The following is a 19,867-nucleotide window of genomic DNA, read 5'->3' as shown; positions in this document are numbered from 1 at the left end:
GGAAGAAAGAAGGGAGAAAGGGAGGAAGGAAGGAAAGTTATATAAAATGAAAGCGAGGGCGCTGAGAGAAGGGAGGAGATGGAAATCCTTAAGTTGAGTGTTTCACAGATCCTTCACCAACCACCGTGTGGTTTGATCACTGAAACCAAACCAAACTAAACCACTAATTTCATACGGGGAAAAATGCATTTGATTTTTCTTTTAAATTGCATGCATTTGGCTTATTACTTAAACTTTCTTTTTGACCATTTGTATTTTCAAATTTTTCCTTCAGTGATTGTCTATGCTCTTTACCCATTCCCTTTTTTAGATGTTCATTGATTTGACTCAAAATATTAAGCTTTCTCTGTCCTATGCACTCAAATGTTCCCTTCCCCCCTCTGGTCATTGATCTCCTGTTTATGGGGTGTGTGGAGTGGGGGTGGGGGTGAGAGGCGCGCAAACAGTTGCTCTTCCTTGCAGGAGTCAACTCCATCGCTGTCTGCCTAGTGTAACAACGAATACCTGGTTTGTTTTCTAACCGTCAGCAGTGTGCACCTCGGGGAACCCGTCTTTGCAAACTTCGGTGCGCAGCGGCCACTAGCTTTCTCAGCAACCGAGCAACCCGAGGCCGTGCCGCCTGCGCCCACAGGGCCGGGGCTGCCCTAGCCCCGCCGCCCCCGCCCTGCCCGCTGCGCCCGGGGCGCGCGCCCGTGCCGGCCCCGCCCGCGCCGCCGCGCCGCGCCGCTCCTAGCGGGCAGCTGGACGGGGGGGAGGGGCGCCGGGCGGCGAGGAGCGCGCGAGCCGCCCGCCGGGGCCGGCGCGCTCGCCTGGGACACTTCCGCGGGCGCCAGGCCCGAGCTCCGCGCGGGGCCGGGAAGGCAGGTAAGGAGGGGAGCCCGGGGCGCTCCGGCCGCTGCCGGCCCGGAGCTGCGCGCCCCCTCGCCCCTCGCGGTGCTGGGCGCCCCTTGGCCGGCGCGGCTGCTGCCCCCGGAGCGCCCGTGCCTCGGCGCCCTGGGCCCACGCGCTGCCCACGCCCGCGCCGCTCTAACCCGCTCGGGCCGCCTGCGAGCCCGGGGCCGGGCGGGCTGAGCGGCGGCTGCTGCGGGCTCCGCGCGCCGGCCCGGGGACGCGAGGCGTCCGTCCCCGAGGCGCAGCTTCCCCCAGATCTTCTGTGGGTCACCCTCTCGCCCCAGGCACCTTGGAGCGCAGAGAAAAAGGCCGGACTTTTAAAGGAGAAAAGCTGGTCCAAGGGACCCTGACGGTCTTTGGTTTCACCTTGGGGACGTCGTGGCCCGGCTGGGAGTTTCCTTCCCTCGTCTGCAAAGGGCCTGACCAGGGTCAGTGTTTCCACACTGAGCTGGAGGCACGAGAAAGATCCCTCGTCGAAGGGCACGCTGACCTGCTTTCTCTAATTGGGGAATCCCCCTGCCAAAAAAGAAAAAGAAATATGGAAACCACTAAATTACCTCCCTCATCACCAAGCTCGGTTCCAGAAGTATCATACATTTTGAGGGTCTGTATTTTAGGAAAAGATTAAAGGCACAGAACCAAAGTTAGTAATAGGGTTATGGCCAAAAATTTTGTTTTGGCCAGGAGACATTTGCAAAAAGTGGAAAAGTTCTATATGTAAATAATAAATGGAAAAGTAGAATTAGAAGCTTCTGAACACAATTTAGTTTGGTTTACTAAACTTCTCTAATGCGGCAGTCTTCCTTCGGGACATTTTACTCTGACTTTTGTAGTTATGTATTTTGAATTTGCACGCTTGCATGTTGCAATTGAGTTTTATGGCAGTCAAAGTATTGCTCTCCGATCATACTAAGGTTTGGTGGCTATTTTCTGTTATTTTGAATACCAGGGACTGTTACGTGAACATATCCTTGTGTGACAGTACAGTAACTTGGCATTCTTCTTTGTGGCAATAGAAAACCAAACAAGAACGACGTGAAACAAAATATTAAACAAAACACAAATTGGATCTCTGTCCACATTTGCAAAATGAAGAGGTCTGGCTGATCCCAGGTGATCCTCAAGGCTCTTTGCTTCCCTGAGACACTGTTTGTCTTTTGAAGAATTTGGAATACAAATATTAATTGAAATCTAGAGTAAGATATTATCTGTACTAAAATTTTATACATTTAAACTGGGAGACATTTGATAGTTGAGTTTCTTTAATTTTATTAGTCTCTCAAAACAGCTGAATCATTGTACATCCTGTGCTTCTAAATGGTGACATTCTATGCTAGTAAATAAAAATGTGTCATGGGAAACCAAAATCTGATATTTCTTACCACAAAACTGACTAATAGGGTTGACACACTGGAGCATTCACACCTGTTTATTTTCAAACAGTCTCCGGGAAAGCCCAAGAATGGTTATGAAGCATTTGCTGTAGTATATGAGTATAACAACACATAAGCAACGTGGCAGGCAAGAAGTTTCAAAATTGCTTTGGAAAATATCCACGGTAGATTTGCAAGCCTGCAAATTGTAATTGAAATCGTTTTCTGTAATTATGGCTGTTGGTCAGCTGGGATTATGAGCTATAGAGAGTAAGTAAGAATTCACCTCCAATTAATGGAAGAGTATATTGAATCATTAATTAGATTCTTTTTTTAAGGAAAATGTTTCTTTTATCTAAGTAGTTATAGGAAAATGTCTTAAAGTGAAAGTTACAACAGGTATTTTCTAAATTAAATAAAGAACCAAAAATTGCTGACAAAGTCCCATTAACAATGCTGGATCCTCTTCCAACCCAGAGCATTCGGGGATTAATTCACATAGACCCAAAGTGACACCTTCTCATTTTGTGTTCTTCAACAGAAGGATAATCTCTAGTGACTCTCGCACACACTCTGAAATTGGGAGGAGGGAGTTAAATTCTAGAAGGACAAGCAGCTGGCTGAGCCTATGGAAGAATCTTCATCTCTCTCAGCCTCATTTTCCACCCTGAACAATGCTGATAATACTATTTAGGTTGCAGAGTTGCTGTGACTCCGAAATGGGTCAATATATGGAAGACCGAGTGCCTGGCACATAGTAAGAACACAGCTAATCTTAGTTCCCCATCTTGCTTGGTAGGTGTTTGCTTATTGACTGAACAAACCATAGGATGAACAGGAGGTTACAGTTTTTGCTTTTAATTTTAAAAGCACTGTGTGGCAAAATCTTGATAATTGTTAAATCTGGGTAATGGCTGGATGGGGGATTTATTATATACTATTTTTTGTTTTTGTGTGTTTAAAATTATCCATCAGAAAAAAATTTGTGTGAAGCTGAAAAAAACAGATATTTCTAATCTAGCATTTGATTTTAAATTGCATTTTTGAAATTCAATATGGACTCCAAGGATAAACACAGTTATATACAGGGAACAAGTGGGTAAGGAATGGTACCAGAGAACAAGCCATGGTGATCTTCAGTTTTTTGTGGAATTTTTTTATTATGAAGAAGATCCAAAAAGATGACAGTGTTGATGTTTGTTAATTCTGGTTGTTGGGTTCATGGGTTTTTATTATATTCTTTGAAATTTTTGTACTTAAAGTTTTTCAAATTAATGTAAAATCACCTTATTGTTTTATAAAACTATTATAAAGAATGCAAACAATACAGGTATATACAAAGAAGAAAGTAAAAGTTGTATCCCACCATCTAGAAATAATAACTACCCTTAACATTAAGTGAAAATCATTCTGTATGTCTTTCTTTGCATTCATATAAATAGAAGGATACTGACACATTACTATATAGTATGCTACTCCGGTGACACATATAATGTTTGGGGTTTCTTTGTCTTTTTTTGTTTTTGGTCTTTGATGGAAGTTCTAAAAAACAGGCTTATTTGCATTCTGATTTTAAGACTTTAGACTGTCTTATAAAATGTAGCATTTCTTAAAAGATTTAGTATGCAACAACTGACTTTAAATGTTTTAAGTAGCTTACGTTCCTTTGCAGATAAGACGTATTTTTAGCTATTTAAAATAGATCTCATAATTTAAAACTAGGCTTAGTGTCAACATTTGAATTTCACTAAAATGCAAGCTCCATGAGGGCAGGGATTTATTGCATTATTGCAAATATTAATAATATTTTACTGACCATCTGAAACTTAATGATACAGCCAATTATGCTATAATGCTTCTTTTGCAAACAAGTATCATTCCAATGCAATTGATCTATCAGGGAATAATTTGAGCATAATGTGAATCTTGCGCTTGCTTATGCATGACTAACCCAGCCAGAAACACCAAGTGAACACATTGAGCCGCAACCAGCTGACCTTAGCCATGTAAGAATGCACAAAACACAAAACACACACACTTCTCAAACATCCACCTTGGTTCACCGCATGTTAGCCTACAAGATTGTGTTCTGCTGTTCTTACACACTTGTGAACCTTTCTATATAAAAACACACATTCAACATCTCACACATGTCTAAGCATCTTGATTGAAAAATGCCAAATAGTACATGCAGAGGAAAGCTTTAATATTGAAGAGAAACTTGAGATAATCAAACACATTGAAAGAATCAAGAGAACATGTGGCGTTTCCTGACTAGCAGGAATAGGGAATAATCCGCATTGCAGATCATGACACGCAGCACCAGCAAAATAAGAGACCTCAATGGCTAGAATAACTTCTAGTACTGCAAGGTCAATAATAAGAAGGCTGAAAGAAATAGAAGAAATGGAAAGATTGTTGAGCATGTGGATTGAGAACCAAACAGTGAACAGTCTTTCTCCCAATCCAAGAGAAAGCTCTATCTCTATAGGAACACCTAGAAAGAGAATCCCCACGCCCCGGAGATGGGCTCCTTCTCCTGCTAGTAGTGGCTGGTTTGGTGGTTTCAAACATTGCTGACCCTGGTGTGTGGACCACCTGCTTATTTAGCCAGAAAAAAACAAAAAAGAAAAGATGATAGCCAATTAGCTAGCACACATGAACTTGTTAGACATGTTTGCCAGAAACGAACATAAGAACCTGAACTAAATAAACGTAGGAAAAGGGAGTACATTTGCTGCATTTATGTCACCTGGAGGAGAGGCAAATGTGTCTGTCTTTGATTCCTATCAAGAGAAGACTACATAATGTATCCACGGATCCAGCTTCTCTTGCATCTTTCATCAGGAATCTCTGGTGAACCTACTCCATGACATAATGGCAGCCCATCAAAAGTGAATGGCTCCAGGGCTGACCCAGTGGCAAAGTGGTTAGTTCACTCACTCTGCTTTGGCAGCCTGGGGTTCACAGGTTCGGATCCCAGGCACAGACCTAGCACCACTTGTCAAGCCATACTGTGGCAGCATCCCACATAAAATAGAGGAAGATTGGCACAGATGTTAGCTCAGGGCCAATCTTCCTAACAACAAAAAGTGAATGGTTTCCTGCTTGTGCCTTTAACCATTTCCAGGATATGGAGAAGTCAGAAGAACGTGAAACAGAGCATGGGGATTGTTTATTTAAACAATCAAATGACAAGCTTGAAAAGGAGAAGTTTACTGCTGTTTCTTCCAATCAAGAATTGTGGGGCGCTGAGTGATTCAACATAGGACCCACCCTCCTATCCCTCTGTTGCTTGAAAAATTGTAATTTCTCAAGAAGACTTATAAATTCATTGAACCTAGAACTGAAGGGAGAGATCAAGAATGTTGATTTGTTCCCTTAAGTCCAGATATTTAGATTCATAGAGAACATGAAGCAGTATGTCATGGCGGTTGAGAGAGCAGACACTTGCATCTGCCTGCCTAGGAGTGAAGCTGGGCTCTATTTGTGTGTCCTCAGGCAACATACTTAACTTCCCTGTACCTCAGTTTTCTCATCTGTAAAATGGGGACAATAAAACTATCTACTTCAAAAAGTTGTGGGGATTAAATGACAGTATTTCAAGGTTCTTAGAAATATGCCTGGCACTTAGTAAGTAAATGCTCAGTAAATGTTAGATGCTGGTAGTAGTAGTGGTGGTAGTAGGAGTATATGAGGATTATGAAGATGGCAACTAGATATTGCAATAATTTCCCATTGCTCACCTCATCTGGTCTTCGTGGAGTCACACAAGTAGAAGAATTACAGAGCTATTTGTTTTCAGTCTCTATGGGCTGTCTTTTGAGGGTCCATCTCTGGATGTGTTTGAAACATCAAGTATTTGCTGTATACCTATGGCTCAATTTCACAGAGAACTGACTGAGCTGAAAGTCAGCCCAGGATACGTAGTATTGCAGGAATTTTGGAGATATGAATGGCATAACTATTCTGCAATTTGCACGTGTGTCCAAATGCTTGACAGTGTTGGGGCCACCTGACTCCATGAAAGGAAAACCTGTGAAGTGGTGCTTGGAACCACAGTGAATTAAATGTAATTCCCAGGGTCTCTCATAGCATCTTGTTTTCCAGATACTATTGAAGAACCGTTCTTGTCTGATTTTCCTGATTTAAATCTAGCAAGGAGTGAGCATCTTCTGTTCCATAGACCTGTATCCCAAGTCTATCATAAAAGATAGATGAAAAGCCTCATAGATAGTGAATACTCATAATTGCACGTGCGTGTTTGTATTCATTTTCTATTGCTTTGTAACAAATTACCACAAACCTAGTGGCTTAAAACAACAAAAATGTATTATCTCACAGTTTTTGTGGGTCAGGAGTCCAGGCATGGCTAAACTACTCAGGGCCTCACAAGCCTGCAATCCAGGTGCCAGTCACACTGCACTCCTCATTTAGAGTCCAGGGTCCTCTTCCAAGCTTTTCAGGTGGTTGGAAGAATTCGACTCCTTGAGGTTGTAGGACTGAGGTCCCTGTGATCTTGGTAACTATTGTTTGGGGACTTCTTTCAGCTCAGAGAGGCACCAGCATTTTCTTGCCTTGTGGCCTCCACAGGCAGTTAACAACATGGTGTTTGCTTTCTTCCGGGCCAGTAGGAACATGTCTCTCTAATTTCCAGTCCCTCTCCAGTCCTACAGTGGAGTCTTATATAACTTAACATAATCACAGAAGTGACTATAATGTGGAGCATCCATCCTATCCCATTCACAGGTTCTGCCCACACTCAAGGAGAGGGGATTATAGGGCATGTGCACCAGCAGGAATCTTGGGGGCCATCTTAGAATTCTGCCTACCACAGTATGTGATAAAGTGAGAAATCAAACATGGCTGGAGATAATCAAATGTGACTTTAGCTGAGACATGAGAATCAGAGAAGACCGTCACAGCCTGTGGGCATGTTCTCTAATTTCCTCAAGTCTCAAGAAAAGCCACGCTCTCATTGGTGATGGAAGGTCAAAGGCATACTCCAGCCTAGGAGCCTGGTGGTGCATGAAGAGACTCATGTGTTATGTGAAAACAAAGGCTAGTGTGGACCCTCTGGAATCCAGAAGGCCACAATCCAATCTTCAGTACAAAATTTATGGGATGATGTGTCTGGGATTTCCAGTGTATTCCATGAGGTATCATCGGAAGATGAAATGGAAAAATAAAATCATGTATTGTAATTGCTTGGGAAAGTGGAATTCTCCTAAAGCAAATGGAAAAATCTTGCCTTCCTGGGTAGGATAAAGGGGCCAAGAACTATAGTGGAGTTGGCCACCTATATAGGCACAAACCAGATGGTGACATCTATGCCTTGGATAACATCTGAATGACTGTAGCATATGAATATTGCAGCCAGTATCATTTACATTTATATCAACTCTCTGTTCTTAATCTTAGATAGTTCTTCCACATTTATACACTTATACGTTATACATATGTACTGTTTGCACAGCATCATGCCAGGTCTTTTCATTTCCTCTCTCTGTTACCTGAGAGGCTCTAGACCAGCACTGTCCAAGAGAAATATAATGCAAACTACATATGTAATTTTAAATTTTCTAGTAGCAACATTAAAAAATAAGAAGAAATGGGGGCTGGCCTGGTGGCATAGTGGTTAAGTTCACGCACTCTGCTTCAGCAGCCTGGGCTTCGCAGGCTCGGATCCCGGGTGCAGACCTGGCACCGCTTGTCAACCCACGCAGTGGAATAGCTAGATAATATGGTAGATCTATTCTTAATTTTCTGAGGAAACTCCTTATTGTTTTCCATAGTGGCTGCACCAGTTCGTGCTCCCACCAGCAGTGTATGACGGTTCCCTTCTTTCCACATCCTCTCCAACACTTATTATTTCCTGTTTTGTTAATTATAGCCATTGTGATGGGAGTGAGGTGGTATCTCATTGTAGTTTTGATTTGCATTTCCCTGATAGTTAATGACATTGAACATCTTTTCATGTGTCTGTTGAGCATCTGTATATCTTCTTTGGAGAAATCTCTGTTCAGATCTTTTGCCCATTTTTCAATTGGGTGGTTAGCTTTTTTGTTGTTGAGATGTATGAGTTCTTTGTATATTTTGAATATTAACCCTTTATCTGATAGATGGTTTGCAAATATCTTCTCCCAATTGTTAGGTTGTCTTTTCATTTTGTTGATGGTTTCCTTTCCTGTGCAGAAGCTTTTTAGGTTGAGGTAGTCCCATCTGTTTATTTTTTTCTGTTGTTTCCCTCGCCCGGTCAGATGTGATATTTGAAAAAATGCTGCTAAGACCAAGGTTGAAGAGCGTACTGCTATGTTTTCTTCAAGAAGTTTCATGGTTTCAGATCTTACATTCAAGTCTTTAATCCATCTTTAGTTGATTTTTGTGCATGGTGTAAGATAATGGTCTACTTTTATTCTTTTGCATGTGGCTGTCCACTTTTCCCAACACCGTTCATTGAAGAAACTCTCTTTACTCGATTGTATGTTCTTGGCTCCCTTGTTGAAAATTAGTTGTCACTGTATGTGTGGGTTTATTTCTGCGCTCTCGATTCTGTTTCATTGATCCATGTATCTGTGTTTGTGCCAGTACCATGCTGTTTTGATTACTATAGCTTTGTACCATATTTTGAAATCAGAGTGTGTGATACCTCCAGCTTTGTTCTTTTTTTCTCAGGATTGCTTTGGCTATTTGGGGTCTTTTGTTGTTCCATATAAATTTTAGGATTCTTTGTTCTATTTCTCTGAAAAATGTTGTTGGAACTTTGATAGGGATTGCATTGAATCTATAGATTCCTTTAGGAAGTATGGACATTTTAACTATGTTAATTCTTCCAATCCAAGAGCGTGGAATATCTTTCCATTTCTTTGTGTCTTTTTCAGTTTCTTTCAACAATGTTTGATAGCTTTTGGTGTACAAATCTTTCACCTCTTTGGTTAAGTTTGTTCCTAGGTATTTTATTCTTTTTGTTGCAATTGTAAATGGGACTGTATTCTTAAGTTTTTCTTTCTGCCTCTTCACTGTTAGTGTATAGAAACGCAACTGATTTTTCTATGTTGGTTTTGTATCCTGCAACTTGACTGTATTCATTTATTATTTTTAAAAGTTTTTTAGTGGAGGGCTGGCCCCGTGGCCGAGTGGTTAAGTTCGTGCGCTCCGCTGCAGGCGGGCCAGTGTTTCGTCAGTTCGAATCCTGGGCGCGGACATGGCACTGCTCATCAGACCACGCTGAGGCAGCGTCCCACATGCCACAACTAGAAGAACCCACAACGAAGAATACACAACTATGTACTGGGGGGCTTTGGGGAGAAAAAGGAAAAAATAAAATCTTAAAAAAAAAAAAAAAAAAAAAAAAAAATCCTCCTAGGGGGAGTGTCTTTTAAAAAAAAAAAAAAAAAAAAAAAAAAAAAAGTTTTTTAGTGGATTCTTTAGGGTTTTCTATATATAAAATCATGTCATCTGCAGATAGTGACAGTTTCACTTCTTCCTTTCCAATTTGGATCCCCTTTATTTCTTTTTCTTGCCTGATTGCTCTGGCTAGGACTTCCAATACTATGTTAAATAAGAATGGTGAAAATGGGCATCCTTGTCTGGTTCCTGTTCTTAGAGGGATAGCTTTCAGTTTTTCTCCATTGAGAATGATGTTAGCTGTGGGTTTGTCCTATATGGCCTTTATTACATTGAGGTATTTTCCTTCTGTACCCATTTTATTTAGAGTTTTTATCATAAATTGATGCTGTATTTTGTCAGTGCTTTCTCTGCTATTGAGATGATCATGTGATTTTTATTCTTCATTTTGTTAATGTGGTGTATCACATTGACTGATTTGTCGATGGTGAACCATCCCTGGAATAAATCCCATTTGATCATGGTGTATGATCTTTTTATTGTATTATTGTGTTTGATTTGCTAGTATTTTGTTGAGGATTTTTGCATCAATGTTTATTGGTGATATTGGCATGTAATTTTCTTTTTTTGTGTTGTCCTTATCTAGTTTTGGTATCAGGATAATGTTGGCTTCATAGAATGAGTTAGGAAGCTTCCCTCTCTTCAATTTTTTGGAAGAGTTTGATAAGGATAGGTATTAAGTCTTCTTTGAATGTTTGGTAAAATTCACCAGGGAAGCTGTCTGGTGCTGGGCTTTTATTTTGGGGAAGGTTTTTGATTACTGTTTTGATCTCCTTACTGGTGATTGGTCTATTCAAATTCTCTATTTCTTCTTGATTCAGTTTTAGAAGGTTGTGTGAGTCTAAGAATTTATCCATTTCTTACAGATTATCAAATTTGTTGGTGTATAGCTTTTCATAGTATTCTCTTATAACCTTTTGTGTTTCTGAGGTGTCTGTTATAATTTTTCTTCTTTCATTTCTGATTTTACTTATTTGAGCCTTCTCTCTTTTTCTCTTGGTGAGTCTAGCTAAAGGTTTGTCAATTATTTATCTTTTCAAAGAACCACCTCTTGGTTTCATTGATTTTTTTCTAGTGTTTTTTTAGTCTCTGTTTCATTTATTTCTGCTCTGATTTTTATTATTTCCTTCCTTCTACTGATTTTGGGCTTTGTTTGTTCTTCTTTTTCCAGTTCCTTTAGGTGCACTGTTAGATTGTTTATTTGGGATTTTTCTCATTTGTTGAGGTAGGCCTGAATTGCTATAAACTTCCCTCTTGGCAGCTTTTGCTGTATCCCATAGATTTTGGCATGTCATATTTTCATTTTAATTTGTCTCCAAGTATTTGTTTATTTATCCTTTGATTTCTTCATTGACCCAATCATTGTTCAGTAGCATTTTGTTTAATCTCCACATATTTGTGGCTTTTCTGATTTTATTCCTGTAGTTGATTTCAAGTTTCATAACTTCATGGTCAGAAAAGATGCTTGGTATTATTTGAGTCTTCTTAAATTTATTGAGACTTGTTTTGTGGCCTAATATGTGATCAATCCTTGAGAATATTATGTGAGCATTTGAAAAGATTGTGTATTCTGTGGTTTTTGCATGGAATGCTCTATATATATCTACTAAGTCCATCTGGTCTAATGTGTCATTTAAGGCCAATGTTTCCTCATTGATCTTCTGTTTGGATGATCTATCCACTGTTGTAAGTGGATTGTTAAAGTCCCCTACTGTTATTGTGTTATAATCTATTTCTCCTTTTTTATCTGTTAATAATTGCTTTATATATTTAAGTGATCCTATGTTGGGTACATAGATATTTACAAGTGTTATATCCTCTTGTTGGAGTGTTCCCTTTATCATTATGTTGTGCCCTTCTTTGTCTCTTGTTACAGTTTTTGTTTTAAAGTCTATTCTGTCTGACATAAGTATTGCTACCCCAGCTTTCTTTTCTTTGCCATTTGCATGGAGTATCTTTTTCCATCCTTTCACTTTCAATTTGTGAATGTCTTTAGATCTGAAGTGTGTCTCTTGTATGCAGCATATGTATGGGTCTTGTTTTTTATCAAGTTAGCTAAACTGTGCTTTTTGATTAGAGCATTTAGTCCATTGACATTTAAAGTCGCTATTGATAAATATGTATTTATTGCCATTTTGTTACTTTTCTTCTGGGTGTTTTAGTAGTTCTTCTCTGTTCCTTTCTTCTTCTCTTGTCCTAGCACCCTTTAAAGTAGACAGAATAGGTGGTATTACCTCTGTTTTACTGATGTATAAACATGCCTGAGTTCATCTAAGTAGCAGAGAGGAAACTAAAGCCTACATTTTCTGAAACCTGGTACTGTGGAAGCAGAATGATGTGGTTTAGACTGTGAGCTTCAGAGTCAGTCAGCCTGGATAGAATCTTAGTTCCAATATTAGTGGTGTGACCTTGAATAATTTACTTACCTTCTCTGAGGTTTGATTTTCTCATTTGTAAGATAGAGATAATAGTACCTTCCTTATGGGGTTGTTGTGAACATTATATGAGATAGTTTTTTAAATGTGTCTGGCATGTAGTTGCTGAGTAAATGTACCTCCCTGAGGATAAGTAAAGAAAACAGCTCTAAGTAAATGATTATTTCGCATATGGAACACATACCAAAGTTAGGATCTGATTCCAATTAATGAGCAGAATATTGATGGAATTTTGAGCTTCTGGGTTGCCTAGCAACCAAAACTAACTCAATACCACAAGCTCCCAGAGTAGTTGTTTTTAATCAGATCAGGAATTCAACTGCTCTTGAGGAACTCATCTTTTAAGAAGACAAAATTCCCCTATGAATTTGGAGTTGTGCGAGACATTTCAATAAGTGATGCCCCTACTCTTTAGTGTCTTTGTACTGAACTGTCTTGGATGTTGAGATCATCCCCACTTCTGTTCCCCTAGGTGACAGAAGGTGTTAGAATAGCTGTTAAATTGGATAGAGAGTGGGAATGGAGAAGGGAGAGTGTTTGTACTTCTCTACCAATGTATTCAGTCAACATTCATTGAGTGCCAGGGTCAGAAATATAAAAACATTTGTCTTTGCTCCTTAAGGATTTTGGCATCTAGGAGAGGAACTCAGTCAATGTTGACCAGTAATACAGCAAATTATTTCATGAGTGGCTGTCTATGTCCCTGGCAGTATTCTAAGCATTATGGATTGAGCAGTACAAGCGGATATAGCAGGTCTTAAATATCCACTGTTAGGATTATTATTTTCTTGGCAGACCACTCCTGGCAGAATATCCCACTGTCTCCCAACACGTTAATATCAGATTCACAGCCTTGAAAGGCGGCATTGCCTGCTGGAGAGGGCATGAAGCTGAGCGGAGGGGGCCTTGAGCTTCCACCCGACTGCTGCGACTTACTGCCACTTTTACCTGAAGCAAGTCACTCAACCAGTCTTGTAGCCTGCTTCTCTCATTTGTAAGCTGGGCATGATTTAGATTCTGCCTCCCTCATGGAAATAAATGTGATGCAATGACATAATAAATGTACAAGTTCCGAACAGATAAATGCAGTTTCTGAGCTAACCCTCATCAGTTTGCCACCAAGTTTCTATCACATTTCATTGTGCATCCTTGGACCTTCCTTTACATTTTCTTATTCCTTTAGAGCTCAGGGTCTTAAAATTTAAAGAGGAAAAAGCAGTGAGCTTGAATTATTGTGTTTATGTGCACTTAATTTTGTCTCCCTCATTTGTATCTCTGTATGCTAACTTCTTTTGCAGGGAAGATCACCTTTATTGCTTAAGAAATCCATTGTGCCACTTTGGCATCTCAGCATTTATTTACCCCAAAACATGACTTAAGGCCTCCAGGCCTTTAAAGCAGCAGCTGGTTGATGAATCATATTCAACATTCATATAGTGGTGCTGGCACGTATCAGAGGAACACTCATGCTCATCACCTGCCCCTGTCAGTCCTTCCCTTTCTAATAAAGTACATCTGTTTTGGTGACTGAATAAAAACACACCAAGTGGAGAAAGGCTGGGTGTGGAGTAATTTAATCAGGGCAAGTCAGCACGCTGTGTTGAGTGATACAGTATCAAGGATAGGAAGATGGTTGAGTAGCAGCTTATTGAAACAGAAGCCAACCGGAAGAGGCTTCTGTTCCTCTTATTTTTTTTTTAATTGGCCCTGAGCTAACATCTGTTGCCAATCTTTTTTTATTCTTCTTCTCCTCCCCAACCCCCACCCCCCGCCCCCAGTACATAGTTGTATATTCTAGTTGTGAGTGCCCCTGGTTCTGCTATGTGGGATGCCGCCTCAACATAGCTTGATGAGCAGCAGTGCTAGGTCCGTGCCCAGGATCCAAACTGGTGAAACCCTGGGCCCCCAAAGTGAAGTGCGCGAACTTAACCACTTGGCCACGGGGCCAGCCCACACATTTCCTCTTATAATCATAACTGGTCACACTGCTGGAACTTAAGTAACCCACCATCTCTCTCAAGTCACGATGTTAAGGGGACAAGATTCCCATAAGCTCCGTCTGAATTGCTACCAACATTTTTATATGGCCTTTCTCTCTTAGCTTCATTTTAACATTGAGTGGAGAATTATAAATTTTAAGGAAGTTCAAACCAAAGTTCAGAGCTCTGCTAGCAGTGCTTTTGAATATTGGCTTTAATGGCTGTGTTCGGTATCCTGAGGAATTGATTAAAATATCCTAGTGTTTTGTTGTTGTTTCAAATATCCTAGTTTTAAAAGTAAAACAGCAGGGAGACTGACATTTGCAGGCTGGTATTTTGCAGTTCTCACTACTCATTGTATTTTTAAAAATTTTTTCTTTGTTGTGAACATCCAGGAGTATATATATAGTTTTGTGTTTTGTTTAAGAGGAAAAAGTAAACATGTTCCGGGGGCTGGTCTGCCTTCAATCTCATCGTCCACAGAGTGATGGGGGGAGGCAATCCTTAGGGGGATGCAGAATGTTTAAAGTGCATTTGAAAGCAGCTTAAGTAAAAACAACAATATGACTGTAAGTTAGGGGTCTGTGTTACTGTTTTTTTAATGACTCACCTGGTGGTGTTCTTGAAGTCATTACTTGCTGAGAAAAGAATCACTATCCAAGATGAAGAACCAGGAACTTCAACGACAGCAGCTCCTTTATTTCCACTTCTAGTTCTGTTGGTGATTACGCTCTTCCCTTTTTAACTTCACCTAAGTCATTTTCACCTCCATATGTGTATTTTTTTTCTAGGAGACCAGATCTGTGATATCTGATATTTTATTAACAGGTGTTCTGGAAATAATCCATCTCAAAAATAAAAACACTAAATATAGCACACAAGTTCAAGGCTTTTGAATGTTATTATGACTTTAAAAAATCAGTCTACTGAATGCTTCACATGGAAACCATTTATTGTTAAGAAACCTGGTGGTAAATGATACATATCCTGCAGCTCTGTCATCATGGTTAAATCTCTCCTGAGTCAGATCACTTATTAGCATTTTTCCCATATGGCTGAAAGGGTAGAGAATGTATGTGCAGAGGAACAAGTCAGTAACATTTTTGACCATCTGGTAAATAAATGTGTAAGTAGCAGGAATCTTAATATTATTGGTTTCGTTATAAGGATGCAACCTCCAACCTGAAATAGGCTCTAATATAGTAAAGTAGAACTGAATTTATATTTCTCAAATAATTTTGATGTAATTTATTAAGCATTTCACAGTCTACTATGTGCTCTTAAAATCTGACTCCTAATTATGTGTTTCCTATGTTTATTGATTCATCAGGGCTCCTTATAATGCCCAGTTTAAAATATTTCACGAGAGGTCACGTGATTGAATCCAGCTTTATAGGCTCAAGTGCTGAAAGTCTGCTCTGCCACCAACTACTGTGTGGCCTGGGATGAATTACTTGGCCTCTCTGAGCCTTGAATTCATTTGTAAAGAGTGAATAATATATTGTCAAACAGTATCTCTTAAAGGGTGGGCCATGGAAGGCCATCAATTGACATATCAAAATCACTTGGGAAGCTTGTTCAAAATACCAACACATAGGCCCCACCCTCAGAGACTCTGAGTTAATATGTCTAGAAACAGTCTGTGAACCTGCATTTCCAGTCACTGTCCCAAGTGATTCTGAGGTATGCTGAACTACCGTTATGGAGATTAGCTGATTATAGTACTTAGCTTTCTGGAAAAATATGTAGTTAGCTAATTCAAAGAAATATTAAAATTTCTGTAAATAATTTATTATTAATAAGCACAACTCTAAAAAAGTGCATTTTAAACCTTGGAAATTTAACACTTGCGACAGCATTTGTGCTTAAAATATTCTGACTTCATAGAAAATAGGCTGTCAACTTGATTAAGTAATGCTAGTGATTCATTAAAATACCTCTCAATTCTCCTTGTTTAATTAGACCCTTTCTATTTTTTCTTGCACAGGAACCACAAAATATTTGTCGACTAGAACTGAACCAGGAACCCAGATGAACTTAAAGAAGCTAGCATGGGATTCTTAGTTTTTCAGGATCAGTACACAGCAAATCCATAATCACCACAACTCCAGCGTCCAGGCTATCTCTGGTTTTGTGAAGACTTAGCGAAACTCTGATGATGGAAAAGCAAAGGACTTAATTACTTGCTTCAGTATCATCTCACATCAATGGAAAGTGAACCACGCAGTGGTCTGGCCATGGAGAGAAATTCAACTTTATGGAAGAACCTAATAGATGAACACCCAGTCTGCACCACCTGGAAGCAAGAGGCTGAAGGAGCCATTTATCATCTTGCCAGTATTTTATTTGTCGTAGGTTTTATGGGTGGCAGTGGATTCTTCGGCCTCCTTTACGTCTTCAGTTTGCTGGGCTTGGGTTTTCTCTGCTCCGCTGTCTGGGCTTGGGTAGATGTCTGTGCAGCTGACATATTTTCCTGGAATTTTGTACTGTTTGTCATCTGCTTCATGCAGTTTGTTCATATTGCATATCAAGTTCGCAGCATAACCTTTGCCCGAGAATTCCAGCTATTGTACAGCTCCATTTTCCAGCCTCTGGGGACCTCTTTGCCCGTCTTCAGAACAATTGCTCTGAGCTCTGAAGTGGTTACTTTGGAAAAGGAGCACTGTTATGCCATGCAAGGGAAAACCTCCATTGATAAACTCTCCCTGCTTGTTTCAGGAAGGTGTGTACTCTTGGTGCTTACATGTCTTTCCTCTCTCTGAGTTATTAGCTTGTGTTTCTTTGTGCTACCTTTTTCTATCGTGGCGTAGGATAGTCCTGGGCAGCATTTAGCACCCTGAGGCATGAGAAAGCCCTTGACACGTGACTCATGGAACACAGGCATTTAGGGCACCTGATATTGTTTACCTGAAGCAAGATATAATCTAGAGCTTTAATATTTTTTCTTAGAAATCAAATGTATGAATTGGTTTGTCTGGACATGCTAATCACTGAGAGTCAAGAAGAGGATGACGTCAGCTTGAATTAATAGAATACTTACATTGGCATGCAAAGTATTTTAAACAGACTCTGATAGGGCTTTCTTTTATGTAATAGAGAACATTTAAACTTTATAGTGAAAAAGTTTTTTCAGCAAATTCTAGCGATTGCTCACTTGCTAGCGGGGGGAGGTTGTACCTCATTTATATATAGGTGCAGATATAGATATACACATTGCAAACAGAAAGTTTGGGGGAGGAAACAATAATGTGTTTATGTTTTTAAAAGGTTAAAAGTTTACGGAGATATTTACAGTTCTTCCATGTTCTCTTACTTAATTTAAAATCTGACTGAGTGCACTGAGACTTTTTATTGAAGTATAATACACACGCATAAATGGGCACATGTCATCAGTGTATAGCTTGATGAATTTTCTGATGAATTTCACCCAGTCTTCTAGAATCCTAACTGTGTGAAGAACATCAGTACATGAATATTATAGGAGATTTTGTCACTCATTGTAATGTATGAATTTAATATTTTGCCCTTTAAAAGTTTAAAAGCCAGAAAGGTCATCAGAGATCTAAAATACTGCTCTCACCCCTTGCCCCCAGTTTTGTGCTGGCCTTCTCTTTCCCTGATAAATGATGTTCTTTGTGTTTGGGTAGGATCAGAGTGACAGTTGATGGCGAGTTTCTGCATTACATTTTCCCCTTCCAGTTCCTGGATTCTCCTGAGTGGGACTCACTGAGACCCACAGAGGAAGGCCTTTTTCAGGTAAGGGATAACGACCACACAGTGCACACTGCTTCTTCCACACAGATAAGCGAGGTTTGTTTAAAAGCAGGCAGACAAACATAAGAGCAGATGATGGAGGAATCATTTATACATAACTCGGGAAGTACTTTGCAGCATGCATCGCTTCCAGTGCCATTTGACTCTTGCTCATTAATCTCACTTTATACAGGTCCAGCAACAAGGAGAAGAATGATTATTATATATGAGATAAAAGAGTCCGTGATAAATATTCTTAAATTTTCCTTTGCTTAACTGCATATATGAGAATTAAAATATAATTAATTGAGATTTGACTGTAAACTAAACACTGCCACTGTGACAGTTTAGAAAATCACTGAGAATGACAAATCTACCCTTTATTACAAATTAAGTGATTTTTTAAAATTTTTAATCCTGATGGATTTCACTTGTTTTCTAGCAACAAAATGCTAAACTTCCTGTCACTACTCTGCTGCCAAGTCTGGTAGTTTTGAAATATAATCATTTCAGTAGGTTCTGTCTATTATGGTATACGGTTTTCTTATGATTAACACTTGTAACACACGTGTGTGTATACAAATACACATTCATATACATATTCAGAATAGGTAAATAAATTCTATTTTGTACTACAAAAATTGGATTAGGGCTAAATGTCCCAGGTCTTCGGGATTGACTTGGAAATACTTCTCTAACATTAGCCAATTTTATTAGTTTTCAGTATCAAGTGGCTCTTACTTCAGTAAAATGCAAAATATAGATCCCTGAATGTAGAAAATGGATAAGTTGGAGATGGGCACAACGTTGTGATTATTCATGTTGTAAATTATATCTATAGTAATAAATTCTGTAGTTTGACTTGCTGTTTTTCCAATATATGGTGGGTCAGTAGGCTTTTTTAATCCTAAAAAAAAGGAGCAAGTGAAATTCATTTAAAATTGGGGGCAAAAAAAAAGTGTGGCAGTGGGGCTGGCCCCATAGTCTAGTGGTTAAGTTCAGTGCATTCCACTTCAGCGGCCCATGGGTGTGGACCTAGCACCACTCATCAAGCCATGCTGAGGCGGTGTCCCACATAGCAGAACTAGAAGGACCTACAACTAGAATATACAAATATGTACTGGGGGGGTGCTTTGGGGAGAAGAAAAAAAAAGAGGAAGATTGGCAACAGATGTTAGCTCAGAGCCAATCTTAAGGAAAAAGAAAAAAGTGTGGCAGAACTTTTCTTGCTTCCTAATCTTTGCTTACATGTGGTCTTATGGTTTTTTAGGTAACCCTCACAGCAGAAACTGATTGTCGATATGTGTCTTGGAGGAGAAAGAAATTATATTTGCTCTTCGCTCAACACCGTTACATCTCTCGCCTGTTTTCGGTTTTAATTGGCAGTGACATTGCAGATAAACTCTATGCCTTGAATGACAGGATATATATAGGAAAAAGATACCACTACGATATTCGGTTGCCCAACTTCTATCAAATGTCAAGTCCAAAAATGCCTAGAACACCCCTGACAGGACATTTTCGGAATTCCAGACAACATTGTGATAAATGACGTTGAAGTCTGAAGTTTTATAATTATAAACAAGACTCTCTTCATCATTCCCCCGAAGAAATAGCTAAATACAGAAAATTGAGCTTACTAATATTTTTATAAATCAAATTCAGAGGCAAGATGTCATTGCCAGCTGTTTTATTCATCTCAACTTCTGCATTGTGAATAAATTTTACAAATTTTTCTGTATTTCTTATTGGAATAAATGCGGGGGGAGGATGAATAACTCTGGGCAGTTTGCCCTCATCTGCGTCAGAACTGGGAGAATGAAATTTTGCATTCTCAAATATTTCCTCAGATTTATTCAAATCTATAGTCTTGTCCTATTGAGTTGGGCATTGCTTCTCAAGGAGCAGCCAGAAGTTCTCTTGGCATGAGAGTGGGTTGCTACTGTCCACATCAGTCTTTCCAGAACTCACTTTTTGCACCCCTGATGAAAGCAAGATGTACTGTTGTAGTGGGCAGCAATTATTTATT

The 19,867-nt window shown here is 39.6% G+C and overlaps 1 protein-coding gene across 1 annotated transcript; it reads left to right on the top strand.

Moving 5' to 3' along the window:
* The first annotated feature begins 697 nt into the window (after positions 1-697).
* On the top strand, positions 698-19,573 carry POPDC3 (popeye domain cAMP effector 3). The gene is made up of 4 exons (XM_070556761.1): positions 698-864; positions 16,073-16,807; positions 17,733-17,841; positions 19,109-19,573. Exons 2-4 carry the CDS (start codon positions 16,293-16,295, stop codon positions 19,388-19,390), a joined length of 906 nt encoding a protein of 301 aa, XP_070412862.1. The 5' UTR covers positions 698-864; positions 16,073-16,292; the 3' UTR covers positions 19,391-19,573.
* Positions 19,574-19,867: the final 294 nt, after the last annotated feature.

Source organism: Equus przewalskii, chromosome 9 (assembly GCF_037783145.1).
Source record: "Equus przewalskii isolate Varuska chromosome 9, EquPr2, whole genome shotgun sequence".
NCBI classification, from domain to species: Eukaryota; Metazoa; Chordata; class Mammalia; order Perissodactyla; family Equidae; genus Equus; species Equus przewalskii.
This window is presented reverse-complemented; position numbering and strand designations above follow the sequence as displayed.